The 23,748-nt window shown below is 39.3% G+C and overlaps 1 protein-coding gene across 5 annotated transcripts in view; it reads right to left on the bottom strand.

Moving 5' to 3' along the window:
• Positions 1 to 8,226: 8,226 nt before the first annotated feature.
• Positions 8,227 to 23,748, bottom strand: part of LOC127658649 (vang-like protein 1) — a 45,131-nt gene continuing 29,609 nt past the window's right edge. For all 5 annotated transcript variants that reach the window (XM_052148035.1, XM_052148034.1, XM_052148033.1 and 2 more), the window contains 6 exons: positions 22,120 to 22,554; positions 19,558 to 19,733; positions 18,591 to 18,724; positions 13,678 to 13,813; positions 13,365 to 13,599; positions 8,227 to 11,321 (listed from right to left, as the gene is read on the bottom strand). In XM_052148035.1, coding sequence (XP_052003995.1) covers positions 11,061 to 11,321; positions 13,365 to 13,599; positions 13,678 to 13,813; positions 18,591 to 18,724; positions 19,558 to 19,733; positions 22,120 to 22,554 — 1,377 coding nt within the window. In that variant the 3' untranslated portion in view covers positions 8,227 to 11,060. The remainder of the gene's footprint in view (positions 11,322 to 13,364; positions 13,600 to 13,677; positions 13,814 to 18,590; positions 18,725 to 19,557; positions 19,734 to 22,119; positions 22,555 to 23,748) is intronic.

Genomic DNA, 23,748 nt, shown 5'->3' with positions numbered 1-23,748 from the left:
CCAGCCAATCAGTAAAAGGGGGTGGTTCATGCACATGCACAGTATGGGGGTGGGGCAGAGCGAGAGGGAAATTCATTAGAAGAGTGACGTCAAATCTGGCTGATGTGAACTTTCTAAACTCCAAGGAGTACAAATGGCTGAGAAACAGACCAAGAGAAAAAGGTCAGACAAAAATAAAAAAGAAGCATTATGAATTCGAGGGCTAGGACATCGGCGATGCTTTTCAGTGGTGGAGAGACCTTTGAGAGGTAAAAGGCTTGAAGACGGATGCAGAAGTTGCTCTTTTTCTTCTTGATAGGTGGTAACATACATTTTGCTATGGTTAACATAACCTTGCTGTTGTTGTGATCTTAGATTTAGTAGCAGGAGAGATGTGAGTGTCTGGAGCTGGTGTGCGTAAAACCATCTCATCTTCTCTGCAAGCTATCTTAGCAGAAGCAACTTACTGAATTTGGGGGGCGGAGCTTCCAAAGGAGCACTGAAGGGAGGGGTGTGTTCGTTTTGGCAGTTGAGTTCAAATATCAACAGTGTTTCTCAGGAATCGCTGAGTGCACCTTTAAGGAATACTTTGAGATAATATCTGCTCTGTTTGTAATTTCCCTAATTTCCTCTCTTTGGGGAACGTGTTGGTCAAGGAACTTTTTTTTTAGGATGTTCCGTGCTTTCTGGGTACTACGCATTGTTCCCCCATTATATGTTGGGACTGGTTTAGTCCTAACAAATTTTTTTCAGTACACCAATTTAGCTCAGTCTACCCCGTATTTTAAGCTGGTGAACAAGCATTGAATATTTCAGAGTTTTGCCTCTGCCTCCATGACCAAGGGTCTCGAGGCACGCGTAATATAACTCAATGTACGATAAAAATGGGTCTACACACAAGCTTGACTGCCTTGCTGTGTAAAGAAGGATGAGCCAAAAAAATTAAAACACTTTTCAGTGAATGAAATTGGACCGTATAAACAAATCCATTTCTCTCCTGTTTGCCCTTCGGTCAGTATCGTGATGAGTTCGCCATTGTACGTGCATCGAACGGCTGACAAGGAGAATATGGTTCAGGTTCCCCCCGTAGCTTGCTGGGCAGTGAAAAAAAAAACAGAAAACGCTTCCTGAATTAAGCCTCTGTCTCCATGACCAAGGGTCTTGAGACATGCATAATAGAATTCGATGTTCATCAAGCACAAGTGTACACAAACAACACAGAGAACATAAGCACCACATGTTGTCCCCCCATAAGAATGCTGGGGCCATTGTGGCAAGCAAGTTCGCACATTCTTCCCCATTCTATGCTAAGGAAGATTGTTTATCTGGCATCCTCTGCTGTAAATACATTCAGAGTGACTGCTTTCTATAACCTGATCGAATTTGGCCTCAGTCTCCATTACCAAAGGTTTCGAGACATGCAATATATTTCGATACATCGAGCACAAGTGTACACAAAACATACAGTGAATATAAGCAACACGCTTTGTCCCCTGATGATGAATAAAGGGGCCGTAGTGGTGAACCAGTTTTCTGAAATAAAAATTCCCCCCAGTGTTCAAACACTTTTCCCCATTCAAATGCCAGAGGTTTATTCTGTCAGGGTCTCTGCTGTAGATACATTTAGGGCACTCATCATTTATGCCTAAATACAATAAATGCAAAAACATTATCAAATTCCCTTCAACCCGCCAGAGCATTGGAGGAGCGAAGTTTTCCCTACACTGTGCAGCTGTTTTTGGGGCAGTTTCCAAAAGTAAGTCAGGTGCGCCATCTAGTGGTGACAGGTCTTGCAGCAGGCAAGAGACATGTGTAACTCAAATGTAAAATCGGAGTAAATTGCATTCTGTTATAAACTTAACTAAACTAAATTTGTGCATATATAATTAAAACATATGAATAAACTAAAGACATGTAACTAGAAACGGAATGAAAATCAGAAAAGAGTCAGAAAAGTATGCAAAATTTTATATTTATTAATACTTGTAAATATATGTTAAACAAATTGCAGATAAACGTGACCAATATGAGTCTGGAACAGCGCTGCAAATGTGATTTATCCATTTAGCCAATCTTGCTTTAGCTGCTGACTCCACCCTAGAAATAACGCAGACAGACACAGAACAGATGAAGAAGCGAAGAGAGCAACGATATGCCGATCAACTTCGCTGTTTGGAATTTATGGCAACAAAAGTCTGAAAAATAGAAAATATTTGTTTAATCTTAAACTAAAGGTCTAGAAAAAGAGAAAAATACTCACCTGAGAAGTGAATCTTGATGTCCAATCGAGATAAAGCCGAGTGATGAAGTAAAATAATTTATTTTGCCATTCATCCGGATAAAACCTGATGAAAAGAAAAAGTTTAGTTAATTATCGAGGAACTCTGTAAGTTTAATCTTTTATTCTAACTATAAATGAGAATCAGAAATGTAAGCGTGTTTATTGAGTAAACTTGGTTGAGAAACCTTGTTGTGTAAATGCTACCACGAGGCATAGCATTTAGAGCTAAAGCTAATGAATGTACTAAGAGTTAAGAAAGTTAATATAATTGTCTGAAATGTTAGGAAAATGTTTCTGAGAATGTTTTCCAGGTTTGTGCAGGCCAGTTTTTGTATATATGTTTTGCTTGAGTTGGACCACGTTTTCAACAAGGATAGTGGACTTTTCATTGTGGATGAACTTTCTGGAAGATTGATTGTGAGCCAAAAAAGAACAAGAGTCTTATCTGAACTGTGAATATCTTCTGTTCGTGGATTTCCGAACAATCTTTAATTCATCTCTACTTTGAATTTATTCGACAATGAAAATGTTGAGGTAGTACATTTATTGAACGTTTATTCTTGAAGAACACTGAATATAGTACATTTGGTAATTCAGTTGATTAATTCTTTTTTGTTTAATTGTGTAATTGTTTATTTGAATGCCCTCCATCTTTCTTCTCAAAGAAGAAGAAGCCTGCTGCAGCTTGTGAGGTGGAAGGACGAATGATCCCTGAAGCCAAAGCCTCCTCGACGTAAGTTTCCATGGCCATGGTTTCAGGTCTTGACAAGGATATGCTTTGCTCAGAGGGGGTGCCATATTGGGAAGTAGTTCCACAGCGCAGTCCCATGGATGATGAGGGGGTGTTGGGTTGCCTTGATTTTGCTGAATACATTTATTTAGGTGAATTCAGAATATTCCCTAGAGACATGGATTTGAGTTTGGTTCTCAGGACTTTCAGTGCTAGAAGTGAAACATGGCATGGTGACGGTGACATGCAGACAGTTTGACTGACAATAACTTAACCATTGCTTTTACTCACCCTGTCTCCAGGAGATAATGGAATCATGGACAGCCAGCTATGGGTGAATCGATAACATAGAGAAATATGGTTTCAGTGTAATCAATCCCACCCGTAATGTCACTGGAAAAGTTTGGTGAGTGATGCCTGTGCCTATAGGTGCATTATTTACAGTAGTAATGTTAATGGTAGTGTGGCAGCAGGGGCGTGGTCAAGTGCCCGTCCGGAGAGAGAGAAGCAGTATGGGCACTTACACCTGAGCTAAATTATGACTAACACCTGTCTCTAATTACAGTGAGCATGGGGAGAGCGGCATAAAAAGAGCCACACCGCCAGAAGGGGAGAGAGAGTCTGGGTCTGGAAGCATATTGTGAAGCTGAAGTGTGTTATAAAGTACAAGTTTATTGTGAAGCTAGAATTAAGTCTGAAGCTGAAGTTTACTGGCATAAACTGGCATGTTGTGGCACCCCTGTTCACACTAGTGGTGGTGGTGGCGTAGTGGGCTAAAGCGCTGAACTGGTAATCAGAAGGTCGCTGGTTAGATCCCCACAGCCACCACCATTGTGTCCTTGAGCAAGGCACTTCATTCCAGGTTATTACAGGGATTGTAAAAGGAATGGTTATTATAGGGATTGTCCCTGTAATAAGTTAACTGTAAGTTGCTTTGGATAAAAGCGTCTGCCAAATGCATAAATCTAAATGTTTAATCCAATAAAAGCCCACTTACTTGGGTTGAAGGAACCTGTTTTCCTGTGTCCTCCTTTAAGTCTCTACACTGGTGCCCGAAACCCGGGATTGAATTTGAAGTACGCCCCATGGAGTCCTCGCAGTTGGCCGAGATCCTCCAGTCCCTCATTAGCCTCCATCGCCAAGAACAGGATCGCTGGTTCTTTGAAATCCTACTAGCTCAAGCATAGGACTGGCATGCGATCCGGAGCCTGCTTGGCCAGGAGAAAGCCACGGCCCCGGACAACCGCAGCCCCCTGCCCCCACTCACACTCATGAAAATGGGGTGGAAGATGACGCAGAGGCATTCATAGACCTGTTTGAGTGGACGGCTGAGGTCTGGAGCTGGCCGCGTGAACAATGGGTGGCCAGGCTACTCCCGCTCTTGTCCGTTGAAGCCCAGCTTGCTGCCCAACAACTGCCGGCGGCTAACCTCCTGGCCTACGACGACCTGAAGAAGGCAATCCTGCAGTGCACGATGATGCTAGGAATTGGGACAAATGGCTGGACCCCCTGTTATTTGCAGTACGAGAGGTCCCGCAAGCCTCTACCGGCTTTTCCCTATTCAAGCTGCTGTATGGGCGGTGCCCACGTGGGGTGCTTGACGTCATCCGCGAAGCTTGGGAGGAGGGACCTTCAGATAGCAAGAATGAAATTCAGTACGTTCTTGATCTTAGAGCAAAACTCCACACACTGGAGCAATTAACACAGGAGAATTTGTTCCAAGGTCAAGAACGACAGTGCCGACTATATGACAGGGGCACTCAGCTAAGAGAATGTACACCGGGAGATAAGGTTCTCGTATTACTCCCCACCTCGAGCTCCAAAATACTTGCCAAGTGGCAAGGACCCTTTGAGGTCACACGACAAGTGGGGGAACTCGATTATGAGGTTAAGCGAAACGATAGAAGGGGCACACGTCAAATATATCACCTAAACCTCCAGAAATTATGGAGGGAGGTGGTCCCTGTGACATTGGCTACAATAGTTCCGGAGAAGGCAGAGCTCGGCCCGGAGGTAAACACCAAACATAATCATAACACTGTGGTCACTTGCGGAGACCACCTCTCAACGTATCAGCGCACAGAGGCTGCCAAGTTTCAACAAGAATTTACGGATGTGTTCTCCCTTCTACCGGGTCATACGAACCTCATCCAGCACCACATCGAGACCGAACCAGGAGTGGTGGTACGTAGCCATCCCTATCGCTTGCCCAAACACAAAAAGAAAATGGTTCGGGAAGAATTGGATGTAATGCCCAATATGGGGGTAATAGAGGAATCCCACAGCGATTGGTCCAGCCCAGTTGTTCTAGTGCCAAAGAGCGACGGGTCTGTACGGTTCTGTGTGGATTATAGGAAAGTCAACGTGGTGTCTAAATTTGATGCGTACCCGATGCCCTGCTTTGATGAGTTGCTCGATCGGTTAGGTACTGCTCGATTTTATTTGACATTGGATTTGAAAAAGGGTTATTGGCAGATCCCCTTGACACAAATTTCCAGCGAAAAAACAGCCTTCTCCATGCCGTTTGGATTGCACCAATTTGTGACACTTCCGTGTGGTTTGTTTGGGGCTCCGGCTACATTTTAGCGGCTCATGGACTGTATCCTCAGACCGCATACAGCTTATGCCGCTGCCTATTTAGATGATATCATCATGTATAGCAATGATTGGCAGCGGCACATGCAGAATCTGAGGGCAGTCCTGAGATTGCTGCAGTGGGCGGGGCTCACAGCAAACCCAGAGAAGTGCGAGATTGTGCGGGTGGAGGTATGGTATCTGGGGTTCTACTTGGGTCACGACTGTGAGGTTGCCACCTGCCCGAGACCCAAGACCAAAAAGGGGGTGAGAGAGTTCCCGGGGCTGGCTGGCTATTACAGGAGGTTTGTACCCAGTTATTCAGACATCACCAGCCCGCTGACTGGTCTCACTAAAAAGGGGGCTCCAGACCTGGTCCAGTGGACGGAGCAGTGCCAACAGGCGTTCGTGCAGGTTAAAACCGCACTTTGTGGGGGGCCACTTTTGCATACACCTAATTTCTCTCTCCCTTTTCTATTACAGACAGACGCTTCAGACAGAGGGCTGGGGCCGTACTGTCGCAGGTGGTGGAGGGGTAGGAGCGCGGAAAAGGAGTGTCTGGCCATCAAGTGGGCGGTCCTCACTCTCCTGTACTACCTGCTGGGGTGGGCCTTCACCCTCTGCTCGGATCACGTCCCACTCCAATGGCTTCACCGCATGAAGGATACCAACGCGTGGAGCACCCGGTGGTATCTGGCTCTCCAGCCCTGTAAATTCAAGATGGTCCACAGACTGGGGCACAGGGGGGGGCAGGCCAGATGGCACCTGAGCTAAATTATGACTAACACATGTCTTTAATTACAGTGAGCATGGGGAGAGTGGCATAAAAAGAGCCACACCGCCAGCAGGTGAGAGAGATTCTGGGTCTGGAAGCCTGTTGTGAAGCTGAAGTGTGTTATAAAGTACAAGCTTATTGTGAAGCTAGAATTTAGTGTGAAGCTGACGTTTACTGTGAAGCTGGCGTGTTGTGGCGCCCCTGTTTAAGCCAATAAAAGCCCACTTACCGGGGTTGAAGGAACCTGTTTTCCTGTGTCCTCCTTGAAGTCTCTACAGGTAGGTACACAAGAAAATGTATGGATAAGGAGTTCCCGTACTGGATCTTGGTGAATTAAATTCACAGCAGCCCCTGAGTCGATGAGTGCAGAAACAGATTTCAGATGGGTGTCAAAGGAGAACTCACTGGGAAGGTTGAAACTGTGGTGTCTCTGAGATGAAATGTTCATGGTACTCACAGTAGTTCTGGATTCATTAAGTTTTTTGGCTTTGTGAGGGCATGTGGAGTTTCGATTATTCCCTTCACCACAGTAATAACACAGTCGCTCCTGATGACGACGATTGTGTTCTTCATCAGAAACCCTGGTATATGTGATCTGTATTGGTTCAGGGACTTTGGGACGTGCCTGGACTTGACTGTGGACGCATGGTTGTGACTTGGGGACCATCTTTGTGCATGGTGAATTGCACAGTAAATTATTAATCCTAACAGCCAAAGAAATGAATTCAGTGAGTGTTGAATCCTCACCCTTGCATGCGAGTTCAGCCTGCAGATTGTAGTGCAGTCCCTGACTGAACACAGTCTTGAGTGCGATCTCATTCCATCCACTTTGGGCTGCTAATGTCCTGAAGTGTATGGCAAAGTCAGCTGCAGAACGTAATCTTAGGCGTTCATGAAGCAACTTGACAGAGACTTCTTTTCCTCCCTCTGGGTACTCAAACACTTCATGGATCTGGGAAGCGAAGTAATCAAATTATGTTTGAATCCGATTATCACTCTCCCAAACAGCTGAGGCCCAATCTAGTGCTTTACCAGTAAGTAATGTAATCATAAATGCACATTTCTTGGACTCTTGACTGAACGACTCTTGTTGATTGGAGAAATAGACTTTACATTGGCGTGAAAATCCTTTACACTTCTCTGGTGAGCCATCAAATTTATCAGGAAGAGGAATTGAAGAGGACTTTGAGTTGAACTATATTGGTATGATAGTGAACCATACACCTCTTAAGCTTTGTTCTATAAATGTTTTTGTCTTGGGTACATCAAATGCTAACATGTTATGTATCATTCTTGCTTTTGTTCTTTAGAGGTGTTTATTACCCTGTACAAGGTTCTTGGTCTGTGGGCAATGGAGGAGTTAGGAGACAATGAAGCTGGTTCAAGGTAAGGTCCTTTTAATAAATAAATAGTCCACGGTTACCGTCTAAACAGAAACAATAACAAAACTCTTCCTCTGCTGGTTTTAACTTGCTGGTCCCTCTCCCTACTCTGATGCGGTGGCGTGCATTTTAAGTCTCCTTCCGCCATCACTATAATGAGAGACAGGTGTTACAGACAATTCCCACTCTCCCGCAGACCGACGCATGACCACGCCCCCTCATGCCACATACCAATACATATTTCTGGAATGAGTGAAATTACATTCAAAAGTAAAAGCTAACTCTATGACACACACACACACACACACACACACACACACACACACACACACTGAAATTCAAGCTTTATTTTGTGTGTCAACGTATTTACATGTTGTGGCAGCGGGGGCATGGAGGACCCCTGCCAACTGGGAGGACTCTATGGGACGATCACCTTCCATCGTTTCGGGAACGAACGGAGCGGAGAAAAAAAAAATATTGACTCCCGGGTTTCGGCACCAGTGTGGAACGCTCTCGCTCTGTGAGAGGGAAAACACAGGAATCTTTCACAGGTAACAGGTTTTTAATATTCCTTGACACACTTATTGTACATAAATTCTTTACAGTCTTTCTTGGGAACACTGGGTTCCCTTGTGCACTCTCTCTGCCGGTCTGGAGGTTCTGTGGCTGCTTTTATGCCGCTCTCCCCATGCTCACTGGAATTAGAGACAGGTGTTAGACATGATTTAGCTCAGGTGCAAGCGCCCTTACCGCTTCCTCTCCCTGACGGGCGCTTGACCACACCCCCGCTGCCACACATGTGTAGTATTTACAACATGCATTTCTAATAAATTCATGACAAATAAATTAATAAGTATTCAGGGCCGTAATTCCACACTTTTTTCAGTGAGTTTTCTGGAGTACGAGTCAACCATTTACATGGTTTGGGACAGTTTCTTAATTCACTTAACAGATGTCCTTAAAGCTCTGTCAAATTGTATGTGGAGCATCGGTTAACTCCAATCTTTTGGTCTCCCCACAGATTTTCTGTAGGGCTCAAGTTCAACAGATTTTTATGGGGCAGTTGTTTGTATTTCAGCTTTCAGATACTTGCCATCGATTTTGTGCTTCTGGTCATTCTAATGCAAAGGAGAATGGTAAACTCCAGGGAGGAGTGTCATTAACATTTTACTTAAGAATGCATTCGGTCTAATTCCCATATAGAAACATTATGTAGTCCTGTAGAGATGGTTATTCATCTAGTAGATGCACCTCTGCTCAGGAATTCTGAAGCTTTTCTTGAATGGCCAGTTGGTTTTTGTCCACCTTTTTGATTAAGGCATTTCTTAGTACCCACATAGGCTGGAAACTCCAAACCATTCTATTAGATGCTAATGGAGGCCACAGTGTACCAAACAAGTAATTTGTTGCTAATGTTTTTGAAGTCTGTAGAGACTTCATGGCTTGGTTTTTGCTATGGAATGCACTGGGCACTTCACATTGGGCACCCAATATAAACTCATTACATGTTAAACAAGAGAGTAGATGGGAGACTTTTGGATTGCTGAACTCAAACCAACAATTCTATATTTATCACACATTATATTTCACTTGACATGACATTATGCATGTGATTGGTCCTTCAGAAAAAGAGAATGTCCAACTTGTTACAGGATAATATAGAAAACAATAAATAAAAACATTGTGGACACTTTATGATAATTTGTGCTTTAGATTTTTTAACTATTTATAAAAAAGATGGCTGTACTTTAGAATTGACCTTTGCTCTAATTCAGAAACCAAAACGTCATTTAAAAACAGCATGTGTTTAACTTAAATTTTCCAATGACAATAAATTCCATAAAAATTTAAAATAAATCAAGGTTAAGGGCTCAAAATCAGCATATGAATTTGCTGCAATGTCCTTTGTCTCACAAAACAATCCTCATTATGAATGGTTTACACAAATCAAGACAATTCATTTCAGGGATTCAACAGGCCAAATTGAATGACATTTTGGTGATTACAGTAATAAGTAAAATCAAAATTATAGCATTATATAAACATACAAGCAAATGCTGGATTGTACACAAAGTGATTGTGAACTACATACACTAATAAATGAAATATATACATACAGTACAGCATATGAAATATTCCATATTTATAATATATACAGATACATGGAGGAATGGCTCTGAATCAGTAAACAAAAAAATTACTGTTTAAAATTTACTAAGAATCTGCCACAAGAATCTGATGAACAGAGGATGCAACGCATGTTTTCGTCCAACATCCAGTGTTTTACAATCAAGAAATTGCCACAGAATTTCCTGATTGAGATTTTCAAGTGTTAGGTTAGCAAACATTTACACAATTGATTCCACCAGCAAAAATGACATAATAATAATAATAATAATAATAAAACCCACATAAATCACCCAAATATTTTTTTTTCTGGTGAGGTCATCCCAAGTCTTTGCATTCCATTGACACAATGAAGCAAAGTATTGACATTTCTGTTGTTCTGTTCTATAGGAAATTTTGCCATTTTAAAACTCTTAAAATAAACTAAAAGTTAATTTGCCTTACATATAAAATTTATGAATGAATGAATATAACACTGATAAGTAATAGTTGCAAGACATTTGTTTGTGACTTTTAATTTGTTACGGCATAGTTTTGTATGCTTGGTCAGTAAATTAAACTCCTACCAAACACAATGCATTGGATGTCATGAACAGTACTCAAATACGATGAGCTGTTTATGAGCCATGGGGAAAATGTATGCTGTAACATACCTGAACAATGTAGAAAAATCTAATACAACACAATCTTCCTTTTTTATATGCAAAACAAAATGTACATTATCCTTTTTTTTAGAGCAGTAGAAAAAAGGCATGACAGGTTGTTATTCTCTTTTGTGCTTTCATTAGCAAAGAAATTTCAAGCTTTAGGCAGCATTAATGGGCTTGTTTTTAATAAACATGCTTTGTTGCTTTCTCATTTATACATACACGCGCGCTAAATAACGTCTACCTGCAAAAAACAAAACTCTGCCCAAAATGTCTGTTGCTAACCACATGATGTCATTTGTATTTGCTATTTGCACAGTGTAACACACAGACAAACAGCACAAATGCACAATCACACCTGCCAGCACTAGGTAATGCAATACATAGTTGTTTTTTTTTATTATTATCTGTTCATGGCCATAACAAATATTGTATCAAAATACATCCAGTATGTAAAATGCCATTTATAAATCGTGAAAAAGTGAAAAAGAATTTAAAACAAAATAGTATTAGTCCAAAATGTACATGTGTAGACAACAAAATCGACAAAGAAAAATTGAATCCATCAAACGGAGGTCTCGGACTGCATTTGCAGTACGAACTTGTGGGACTTGGGGTGGACGAACTCCTCGCTGAGTTTGACATGAGGGATATCTTTGCTGGTGACCACCAAGCTGAAGTCATTACATTTGAGCTGGAACTCAGTGCCATGACGGAGAGGACTGGTGACAGATGCCTCGCTGACCAACATCCACTGCCTAGCCTGCAAGCACACTCTCCCATACTGCAGTGTGGGCCCAGCGACCAGATAGCTCTCTAGAAATGCCTGGCAGGAAACAATGGCACACAGATCTGTTCACTAATATCTGTAAGCAACATCGCACAACAATCACACTCGGATTCACAAGAACGGGAAACATATTAATTGTAAAACCTGAATAGTTATGTGGGCATCTCTTTGTTCTGAATTGATGCAGTCAATCGGCTAGCAGGGGTGCCCCACAAATAAATTTGATTTCAACCATTATTCCTTATCAGAGGCTTCCATAAACATTTACCGGTAGCTTATACATGGGATTACATTTTAACTAAATTTAATGGTACAACGTACTAATATTTAGTAGTATGTAAGTTGTAACTGCTAATTTAAAGCTCTGTTTAGTTTAAAATAGCACAAAACAGCAAAACAACACCACACATTATAAAATGTTGGAGTCCATTTTTCATGTTTATACTTTTAGGTCTCCTGGGGCAGGTTGCACTAGCCATGGGTAAGTTACAACATAGACAAGTTACAGTATAGCATGAATGGGCACTAGTTACAATTTACATACTATTAAATATTTGAGTTTTGTAGCATTAAACTTAACCCCCCCTTCATATAAACTAAATATTTTAGGAGGCCTCTGACCAGGAGTAATGGTTGAAAAAAAGCAAACTGATTGAATGACATCAATGTGCTCAAGCTTGGCATGACAGACTTCAAATCTTTAGACATATATATTGACGTTGACATTTACACACTTTTACAATCACAAGAAAGATAGACACTTTCTGGTGCGCATTGCCCAGTTTCACTAGCATGCCAAGTTTCAACATATACTAAATATATGTAATATTAAAATGAATACCTTCCAATTTTCCCAGTCTGTTGTATAAGTATTTATTTATTTAATATTATACTATTGGTTATATATTTTAATACACAATTTATTGTATTTGCTGATTTAATCACGTATCATGACATTTACATGAGACAAAAATATTACAGGTTTTCAACACTTCTGTTAACAAATTTGAAGGCTGCTTGTTGGATTAATAAAGGTAAATGTCACTCTATGCAACTACACATTATTTCATGGGCTTTATAAGTCTTGCCTTAAAGGAATATTCCTGGTTCAGTAAAAGTTAAGCTCAATCAACAGCATTTGTAGCATAATGTTGATTACCACAAAAATGTATGTACTCATCTATCATTTTTATTTTTTTACAAAAAGCTAAATTTGAGGTTACAGTGAGGCACTAACAATGGAAGTGAATGTGGCCAGTTTCTGGAGGGTTTAAAGGCAGAAATTTGAAACTTGTAATTTTATAAAAGCACTTACATTAATTCTTCTGTTAAAACTTTTGTTTTTGTATGTTTGAGATGTAAAGTTTTAGGATTTGTTGACATTACATCGTCATGACAACAACGTTGTAAAATTGGCTATAAATTTACACAGAAAAGGGCAGTTAGTGATTTTATCACATCATGTTAACATGCATACTATTTTTTTTTCTGAGAGAATTTTAACATAAAAAAATTGGCCACATTCACTTCCCTTGTAAGTGCCACACTGTCAACCAATTTTTTGCTTTTATTTAAAGAAAAGGAGGGATGAGTAGAAATACATTTTTGTGGTAATCAATATTATGCCACAAATGTCCTCGAATGAGCTCAACTTTTATTTAAGCTGGAATATCCATTTAAGAACTGGTGGTGCAACTAAATTAAGCTCTGGCTAAGTTACAAACAAACTAGTAATTACTATGCCCTTAGTTTGAATTTAAGTCCCCATTTATGTGAGACTTTATGCACAGATGGTGCAACCCAGAGCGTTATGATTTAAGAGATTCCTCCATTAAAATGTGGTTGTCACTCCCAAAACCTTGCAGTGTGTGTGAATGTGGCCTCATCAAAAGTAATTTTCTTAAAAAGTATTATATAAGCCTAAAATAGACAGCACACTTGATGCTTCAGTTAAAACAAAGTTTGAATGGAGACTGTGGTTGAAGATTAAGTAATGGAAGAAAATGGTGGGGGGTAAATCAACAGCTTCCAAGTGTTTGAAAGAGAGAGAACAAGAGAGAAAGTATGTTTGTGTCCCACCTTTGGGGTCATGTTGTTTGTGATGCAGAGCGCAAGGTGGGCCTGAATGCTGTCCATGCTATGGCAGTGCTGCTGTCGGGTGGTGCGCAGATATTTCTGCAGTGCTCTTGCCATGGATGGGAAGATGGCCTGTGCTGCCTCACGAGGATCCATCTCATCTCCCGGCGGTTTCTTTTTCTCCTCCTCCTGCAGCCGTCTAACATGTGTGAACGCCTCCTCTACTGCCACCACCAGTCTAGAAAGAGACAATGTGGTATATTGCCTGCTGAATAAAACATTTTACAAACTCTCTCACTATCTCTACTGCTCCTACCGTGCCCTGCGTTTCCGGACTCTTCTCTCATGCTCTGCTTCCTCATAGTACAGCTCGTTGTGGCTGGTGTCTCTGTGCCGGGCAGCAGCAGCGATTTTAGCACGAGACTGAGCAGTTGCAGCCTCGCTACCAGCACCTGGCATAATAAAGATTAGCATTAAGGGACAATTACAGCTGAAAATGTTACCCCCTCAAAAATTCTGCTGTGTTGTGGTTTATTTCCACTGTGCTATGGCCTAATTGTTTTATGTTGTGATTTATTTTCATTGTGCTGTGGCTTTTGTGTTGGGTTGTGTGGCTTAGCCTAATGTCTTTGTGTTGTGGCTTATTTTCATTATACTGTAGCTTTTCCCTTTAATTGTGCCTTCATTTTGCTTATTTTTATAGTGTTTATTTTTTATGTGCTGTGGCTTTTCTATTGTGTTGTGACTTATTTATGCAGTGTTGTGGCTTAATTTATTGTGTTGTGGCTTATTGCGTATTGTGGCTAAACTTTGTTTTGTTGTGCTGTGGCTTTTCTGTTGTGTTGTGTGGTTTATTTTCATTGTGCTGAGACTTATTTTCATTATACTGTAGCTTTTCCATTTAATTTTGCCTTAATTTGTCTTATTTTTATAGTGTTTATTTTTGTTGTGCTGTGGCTTATTTCTGTTTTGTTGTGGCTTAACTTTGTTGTGTTGTGGCTTATTTTTGCCGTGCTGTAGATTTTCTGTCATGTTATGTTTTCATTTCATTGTGTTGTGGTTCATTTCCGCACTGTTGTGGCCTAATTTTGTTGTGTTGTGGCTTATTTTTATGTTCTGTGGCTTTTTTGTCATGTTATGGCTTAATTTATTGTTTTGTGGCTTATTGCGTATTGTGGCTAAACTTTGTTTTGTTGTGGCTTATTTTTGTTGTGCTGTGGCTTTTCCATCATGTTATGGCTTGTTTTCATTGAGTTGTGGCTTATTTTTGTTGTACTGTGGCTTTTCCATCATGTTATGGCTTAATTTAATTGTGCTGTTGTTTATTTCTGCTGTATTGTTGCATAATATTGTTGTGCTTTGGCTTAATTTAATTGTTTGTGGCTTATTTCCATTGTGCTGAGGCATCGTATCTTCAAGCCCTAAAAAAATCCAACTGGTAAAACATCTACTATATTACAATGTTCTATAATATTTGTGATTTATATGTTGATTTCAACATCCAGATCATTAAGTTATGGTAACAACCAGCAGCAGTTAACTAGGTCATGCTAACTTGCCAAACCTTGACCCTTTGATTTCATGCTTTTGAGAGCCTTTAGCAATCTTGTCTGACAAGAGAAACCAAGATGGGATTTGTCAGTAGTGCTTTAAGGTTGGGCGTTGCAATCAATTCACTAATGAATTTTTAACAAGACACTTTGACAAATCATTTCCCATCAGGCTAAGGAAAGTCATATCTACTGCAAAAAGCCCTACGGCAGCCACGTGCACCGTTATGAAGAATCAAGTTATAGTGATCATGTTAGCTCTTTGTGCATGGTAATAGGGTGAACAGAATAATTTATACATATTTATCCATATTCAGGACGCAGATATGATTAATAATGCATGATAAGGGTAGCAGTAGCAGGGTAGGTCTGTTAACTGTTTTATCCCATCACTGAATCCACCCCTAATAAGAGCTAAGATATAAAATCATGAGACCACCACTCTCTTAATTGGTAGATGTAGAATAAAACAACAATGGCAACAAACATGTACATACAAACACATACACCAATGACCATTAGTAGAAATAAAACAACTTTTCTTATAAAGTTTACTGCAGTGAACATATCCTCACAGACATAAACATGTATTTAGGAGGAGACTTCTCTGAAAGAAAGACATGTAGATATTTCAGGGGAATATCTTCTTCCTTGTGATGCATTATTAATACTCTTGACAATTTGTTCAAAGCACAAAACAGCTTAATCCATTATATGGTGAGAATCTATTCTATACTTTTCAGAATTTATAACAGGACAAATGCAGATACGAGTGCATTTTCCATGATAGTCAAGATATTTAGATAGATATCTTAATTCAGATTTTCTTTGGGGGGGGCTTTAAACTGCAGAAAAAAAAAACAAGAATTACAAGTTTATGCTTCTTTGTGTGCTTGCATGTGTTTGTTGTGATAAGTTTATCCAGTTTCCACATTGAACAAAGCCAATAATACAATCATCCAGAGATTTTTTTAAATGTACATTATATTAAAATATTTTCACTTGACAGACGCTTTTATCTAAAGCGACTTAAAACCTTACATCCTTACATCCAGTGACCGGCAGTTCTGTGGACTGAAATGCCTTGTTGATGAGAGGGGTCAACAGATCTACACAATATCAGGCAAGTTGTTTTAATGTTGTGGTTGATCAGAGTATATTATGAGTGTATGGTCAAGTGCTCATGGAAAAGATTTGTCATCATCCGTTTCTTTGAAGACTGAGAGGGAATTTGCTTTAGGGAATTTTTATTTTATGCTCAGAAGTTGCTGTTTCAATTTGGAGACTTCAAGGTATAGTTCACACAAAAATGAAAATTCTGTCATCATTTACTCACCGCCATGTTGTTCCAAACCCTTATGACCTACCTTTCTTCCGTGAAATAAAAAAGATGAATGTTAGTCTCTGTCTCCATTGTCTTAAAAAGAAATAGAAAAAAAAAAAACATTCTACAAAAGTAAATGGTGACTAAATCCCAGCCATTTGTTTTTGCTCCACATAAGACAGAAGTAAAATTCAGGTTCCAGAAGAGGAACAAACTGGGCTCGTAATTGCCATATTTGCCATCAAATGTCAGAGAATTTACAATGAGCTTACAAATGTTGTCAATCAGCAAATGACCCTTTGCTAACCCCGACCTTAAAAATGCTTCTGACCAATCTTGTCTAAGCAACACGCTGACACGTGTTTGCTATTTTCCTATGAGAGCCTTTGGAAGTAATGTGTGTTTTAGTACTTTTAAGCAGGATTTTATCAAAATAATCAAACAAATTGAAAACACGTTGTTGCCAGGTCATTTGTAATAGTGACACGAGTTAACCAGAGAGGATACATGCAGTGTTTTTATTTTTATTTAATTAAATCTGGAGAAGAGCATGTTATGTATTAAACTGTGTCAGTCCTCATTCTCAAATGAACATATAACATCTGCAAAGAGACCTACATTTGCTCCAAGGTAAATTAAAGCTAACAACTGAACATTAATTGTTCTGTATGTATAGAGAATGTGAAGTTGACGTCATGCCGTGTTGAATTTTAGGTAACTGACATCTGTTGAATTTTAGGTAACTGACATCTGTCTTTCTGTTAGTGAGTTTGAGGCAAGTGTTTTGATTTTCTGTTGTGATTCTGAAAAACATCGCCATGGTAGGTAATTCCTGCTGTATCAAGAACTACCATAATAAGTCACACCATCGTTCAGGGAGAAAACTGGACAATGGAAAAACGTGTAAAAACTTTCCTACGTGTAAAAAAACATGAAAGGAAGCAGGCTGAGGAGGTGTTGAGAAGACTATCGTCCGGATGGCATGGATAGCTGCAGTAAGAAGGAAAGACATTACTTTTAACAACATTCCTGCATCAATTAAAGTGTGTTCTCTGCATTTTCAGTTGGGTGAGTTCTGTGGACTCTAACTTTGACCTAAATTGTACAATATTTTTTTTTTATATATATTTCTTCAAAAACCAGCTCTCATTATCTTTCTTATGATGTTCTGTGAAGTGTAAACATAGGTGTGTGTGTGTGTGTGTGTGTGTGTGTGTGTGTGTGTGTGTGTGTGTTTGGGAGTGAGAGTGTATGCGCTCAGTCCAAAACTAGATCGTTTTCAATGTCCGGGTATGTGAGTGGAGGTAGTGCATCGGGGTCTGTATTCCAGTCTTGGCCTGCCAAGTCATATGGATCTTTATTGTTTATCGTCCTTAGTTTGTCCAAATACTGTTGCTTGGCATTGAGATTCAGTTTCTCCCAGTAGCGTCCTTATTCTTTTCCCTTCATCTCTTCCCTTCTCCATCAAGGTTTGAATGATTTAAGCAACTGTTTAGCCAAACAAAAGGTATAGGTAACAGAGCGTGATCCTCACAAGATGTCGCCCCTGTCCCAACATGCAACACAGCATGCCGTATCTTCACATTCTCTATTGATTCAAGTCATAGCAAAAGCGATAGTAAATAAACAGTTCCCAGCATCAAAATGAGTGTGTTATGAGATTGTAATAATGGTTTGCCTTGATTCTGATTCACAGTCTCCACAGTTTTAATCAAATTACTGTGTAATTTAACAATTTTATTTTACAATGTCATTCTTCATACCAGCCCACAGAAAAATATTATCCATTCCTTTTATGATAATATTTAGCCAAAAACCAATGGGCAGCCCTGCAGAGCTTGTCAGAGTGAGCAACTGTAACTAAGGGTGGTGAGCTTAGCGAAGGGTCAATTGTCTCATCTGTGTTTAATTTGATTTATCCTAAGGATTTTTAGAAGAAACATCTGAGGCAAAGTTAATAAAGTCCATTACGACTTCTGAACTATTAAAGAGCAACTTCTGAGCAATAATAATAAAAAAGAAACATTAGAAAATTGTCTGGGGACACGTGGCATTACTAGAGTCTTTTTCTCAGGAGAATAATTGGAAAATAACTGAAAACCTTTGCTTTTGCATGATGCTTTATTTATACCGCTAGGTGTCAGTATAAGACCAAGATGGCTCATATCGACCAGCACAACATAAACAAGAAATTACATATTATTCATGAAATCTCATTTGTGAGTTTTCTTTCCTATGGGCATTCCCAAATGATGATGATGCACTTTGCTATGTCACCCTGACAATATATGAAAAATATTCAAAAAAAAGAGAATAAGTGTCTGGTCAAACAGTGAATTTGCAGATATAACTCACCATCTACATCATAGACCTTTAAGCCAGCCAGATGTTTAGCTGCCCTGGACTTAGCAGCTGTCAGTAGGGCAGGGTTGTGGACTGAGAAATCCTTATAATAGTTTTCTAGAATGACCAGAGCTGCCCGCTGTATGCTACATTACAAAAGAGAGTGAGAGAGATATGCTGATCAACATAAAATCAGAGTCAGTGACCAAGCTGTGTGTTCTGGTGTGTACACAAGTATGGGCCAATTAACGTTTTGATTCTATTTTTCATGCTAAATGTAAATTTTTAGATCCACTGCCAAGACACTAGCCTTCTTTCTAGTGTCTCTAATGTTTCAGCAATAACCCTTGACATAAAAAGTAACATAAAGTGTGTATTTGTGTGCCATATGGTCCAGATATACAACATTAGCTCAACCAATGGTGTGAGTTTGGGGCAGGACTACCTGTTTGTGAACAGTGGAAGATGGGTGAAGTGTTGGTTGTTTTTCGTTTTTGTTTTTTCTTTTAAATGCCGGTTGTGAATCATAAATTATCCTTAACCTTTTTTTAAAAAATAAGAAGAAAATAAAATAGTGTCTTGGTGTGTGTGTCCAATGATGTCATGCTGTTTGACTACAGTAACAGCTCTAAAAAGTGAGGGCTGAATTATAAATGTGCTGCCAATGAAGAATGAGAGCAAGAACAAAGGAAAGCTATGGGCAGGAGAGAGGAAGGGAGAGGGGCAGCCAGAGAGGGCAGAGTAAGGAGTGTCTGTAATGGAGTTATTAATGGTCCTCTTTCCCTTGGCCCAACATCAGCTCATTATTAATGCATTAAACAGTGCGTGCACACACATACACACAGTTTTTCAATACATAAACCATATACTGGTAATATGTCAGCAGAGGAATAGCTCAGCCATAGCCATGTTGTTGTCTAGTCAACCTAATAAACTGACTTCTTATTTTCACAGCTGCACATGTACACACACTGCTCACCTCAGTAGTCCCAGGTTGTAGTGGTGAGTCTCTCCATCAGTGGAGCGCACGACACAAAGAGAAAAGCAGGGCTGCAGATGCCGGATCTCCAGCAGCACCACTGCCAGGTAATGGATGAACAGCAGAGCATCCACCAATGACACAGCAAACTGCACGATGCCCTGGTAGTTCTCGTCCTGTCAAGCACACACAGTAAAGCAATAGACCTTATTCAAAGTAGCACCATATTTAACTTTTGACGTGAATGAAAACAAGGCTATGAGACTTACAGCCTCTTCAATGGGTTGTACTGTTGTTTAAATTGGTGGCGATCATTCAGCTGATGAAACATTGATAACATTTTCAGAAGACAAAAAAAAACTCCTCGTTCAATCCGGCAAAGGAATCAGCTGATCCGATAACACGGCAATTCTGTCCGGTGTGTTTATGTTAGGAATGTCCTAATACAATTTTTTGAGAATGAGTGCAAGTACCGATACTTTGTCTTTGGTACTTGCCGATACCTTGTCCGATACCTGTTTGTTTGTTTTTTTCTTGTTTTTTTTTCTTCTAAACTCCACATCAACAGTTAATTTACATGTTGTCATCAAAATGGTGTTTAAATAAATTAATGAATTAAAAAAATAATCAAAAGAAAATCTAAAAATACATTTTCAACATACAGTACTGGGCAAAAGTTGTAGGCACTTGTGAAAAATGTTGCATATTGAGGATGTCTTCAAAAAATAATGCCATAAAAAGTTTTCATTTATCAAGTAACATCATATAAAGTCCAGTAAACATAAAAAAAGCTAAATCAATATTCGGTGTGACCACCTTTGCCTTCAAAACAGCACCAATTCTCCTAGGTCACCTGGACACAGTTTTTCTTGGTTGTTGACAGATAGGATTTTCCAAGCTTCTTTGAGAATTCGCCACAGTTCTTTTATCTATTTAGGCTGTTTCAACTGCTTCTGTCTCTTTATGTAATCACAGGCTGACTCGATGTTCAGTGTGGGTCTCAGTGGGGGCCATGACATTTGTTGCAGAGCTCCCTGTTCTTCTATTCTATTTACTAAAGTAATGTTTGGTAGTCTAACAGTTATATTTCCTATTGACACACTAAAGCTGAAGATATAAATAACCATCTTAAGACAAAAGACATTTGCACGGTACTGTATTATTGTATTGTTTTTTTATATACAGAACTTCACGACACAATCCAAAATAGAACATTGGAATTTTATGATGTCAAATAAAGTGCTGCATAACAGATAATCACAGATGTTAGATACTGCTTAAATATTACACAATTACAACTGATTTATTATTATTATTATTATTCTAATTATTATTATTATTATTAGTAGTATAACAGTGACTATTACATAACTTTACAGTAGTGATACAGTATATTTCTGTCATACTTTTTTCCTATAAATGTACCTTTAATTTTGACTGAGCTTTAATTTTGAAGTGTTTCTGTGTTGTTTTGATCAAGAAGCTCTGATGTTATGATGGCATATTCCAACTCTGGAAAAGCTGGTCGCTATCATGTTTATTTGTTCTCTAGATATTTAAAAGGATGGGGTTTTGTTGTTTTTCAGAGGTTCTTGATTAAATTCTCTAATGCTTTGAGTGTTGCTTGGAATTATTTAATACAAATAAATATCCAAGAGTTAATGTGTGCTCCTTTAACCTTTGTATCAGTCATGATTTTTAAATAATAATTTGTAAAACTGCCTGTAGATGTAAAACGTAATGTAAGAAAATGCCAGTATCTGACTGAAGTCTTGAAGTCTGTCCCAAATGCACACTTTTATAACTCATACATCCTCATGAACTTGCTGATTAGTGCCCCATCGGCCTGCACTTGCTTACGCCACCAAAGTCTGCACTCAGAGGAAGAATGCAAGGACAGAGGGTGCATTTTGGGACAGGGCCAAATGTTGTTTGAAAACATTATTTTTGTAATTCCATTTGGTGCCAATAGTAGCGCTGAGATTACACACTTCACCTTTAAATTTGACACAGCTCAGAATAAAGTCATAAGCTATGAGAAGCCATTTGTTACAGTGATTTTACCATGGGAGTGTTGTTAAAGGGGTAGTTAGGGAGAGTAAATCAAGACACATTTTTTCTTTTGGTGAAATATTCCTTAAAGGGTTAAAAGGTGTTAATGCTTAAAACCCCGTAACTATGATAAAATCACTGTGACACATGGCACAATAACAATATGGTAAAAGATGCTGATGTTTATCCAAATAAAACTACTTTTTTTTTTTATTATCAAATAAAATAGTTCATAAGCCTATTGTTAGGCTGTTATAGTTGCCGAACTATGTAAATTTAAAAAACATTTATTGGCTCATTAATATAGAATGTAATTGATTCTTGGTCAAAGATGTGTGTATATATATCAGCTATTAAAAAAAAAAAAAAAGCTTCAAACATGGTGCATCCAATCATATTTTACAGTGGAAACTATCCATTGTATTAAAGGGAATTTAAACAAACAGTTCCACAAATATAAACATACTTGTCTTGACTCTTAATGGTCCCTACACACACATTTGCCCATACCTGTGAATCCAAGATGCGCACCCCAAAGAACAGCCAATAAGAGAGCAGCAGAAGGAGTGTTAGCAACCCAAGCAGGGCACGGAACACAGCTATCCTAGGAAGGGAGGCTCTCGTCGGACGCACAAACAATGCCCATCCGGCCAGTAGCAGAATGAGGAGCTTGAAAGCTAGTGAGAGAAACAGGCCCTCGCAGGCTGTGCCGCAAGCCTGCAGACGCTCCGGCCACACCAGCTGGGGAAGCACCAGGAAGGCCAGGGGGGTGACCAGGACCAGCAGTCCCAGGAGGAGGGTGAGGACCAAAGGAAGAAAGCGTATACAGTTCAACTTCTCAGCTGGAGTGTCCGTCTCCTTCCCGAAGCCAGCCAAGTCCTCTTGAGACAAGCTGTGATCTGATGTTCCGGTGACCGCTGTGGTGGTCTCGCCCCAGTTGTCATCCTGTAATCCAAGAGGTGGAAGGAGAACAGCATTAAAAATGTAACACCATACATATTGAATTATTGATAGACTGATATATTGGCGAGGCTGATTATTGATCACTTGTTATTTGGCCATTTTCAAATAGCTTATGTACAGAAGTGGTCATTCCACCTATGTCAGTTCCACATCCTATCGAAAGCCTTGTCAATGGATAGTGCATATTTAATTTTTTTTTTTTGTGACTTTTGAGTGAACATTATAAAGAAGTGTAAAATAAGCATTTGTTTAAATTCAGCAATTTTGTGCACATTTGAATTGCTTTAATTACATTTTATTATACACTGTGCTATTTTATTGGCCATCGCCAACCACGCTGGACCATTATGACCTATTTAACACACACAAGGCCAGCACTCAGGAACAATCATAAAGAAAAATACACATTTATAGATTCTGATGAACTTCCCTATCCCTCCTTGTTAGTGAGATGACAGATCTGCTAACAGGCTAATGCAGACAGACAGTATGGAAGTACCCAGGACTCCCTGATCAGCATATATTAATGCCAAACACTCAAAACGTACATACAGTTGCATATAAAATGAACTTGAGTTCTAAGAGACAACATAATAACAAGTGAGAATTTTCAAATGCTAACAACAGCACAGGGCATCTATGTAAACTCAACTAGAATGTGAAATACAGGGCAGGTTAGAATTCCATTGTACTGTAGATTATTCTGCAATAAGGACGTTAATTCATCCCCACCTTTTTATATACTTATTTTTGAAATTGTTTGTTTGTTTTTCTGAATAGAGATTACAGTTGGTTTAGTAAATCAGTTTAGCCAATTTAATTTGGATATTTAAATGACAACAATAATATAACCATAATAATAACAAAAGTAAATGACAGAGAGGAAAAAAATTAAGGGATTACTGGTATGTGAAAAGAACAATGGCAGAAAGTAAAGTTTCAACTCTCTGTGCATTAAAAAAGAAAGAAAGAATGAAAAAGAACCTCTCTGTTCCAGTCTACACATAGTTTAAAACTTGGGACAACCTTTATGCAAAGATAGCTTAAAATGTGATCATCAGAAGTGAGGAAATGGCAGATGGAAAAGGTTACAGAATTGTATTGTGTTGTGGAAACACAAACACAGATGCACACGAGCCCCGAAAACAGAGGCTATCCGCTCAAGAACTCTCTGAT

This window comes from Xyrauchen texanus, chromosome 18 (assembly GCF_025860055.1).
Source record: "Xyrauchen texanus isolate HMW12.3.18 chromosome 18, RBS_HiC_50CHRs, whole genome shotgun sequence".
Classification (NCBI taxonomy): Eukaryota; Metazoa; Chordata; class Actinopteri; order Cypriniformes; family Catostomidae; genus Xyrauchen; species Xyrauchen texanus.
Note: the sequence above shows the minus strand (reverse complement) of the source record. Positions and strands in the feature narration are given on the sequence as shown.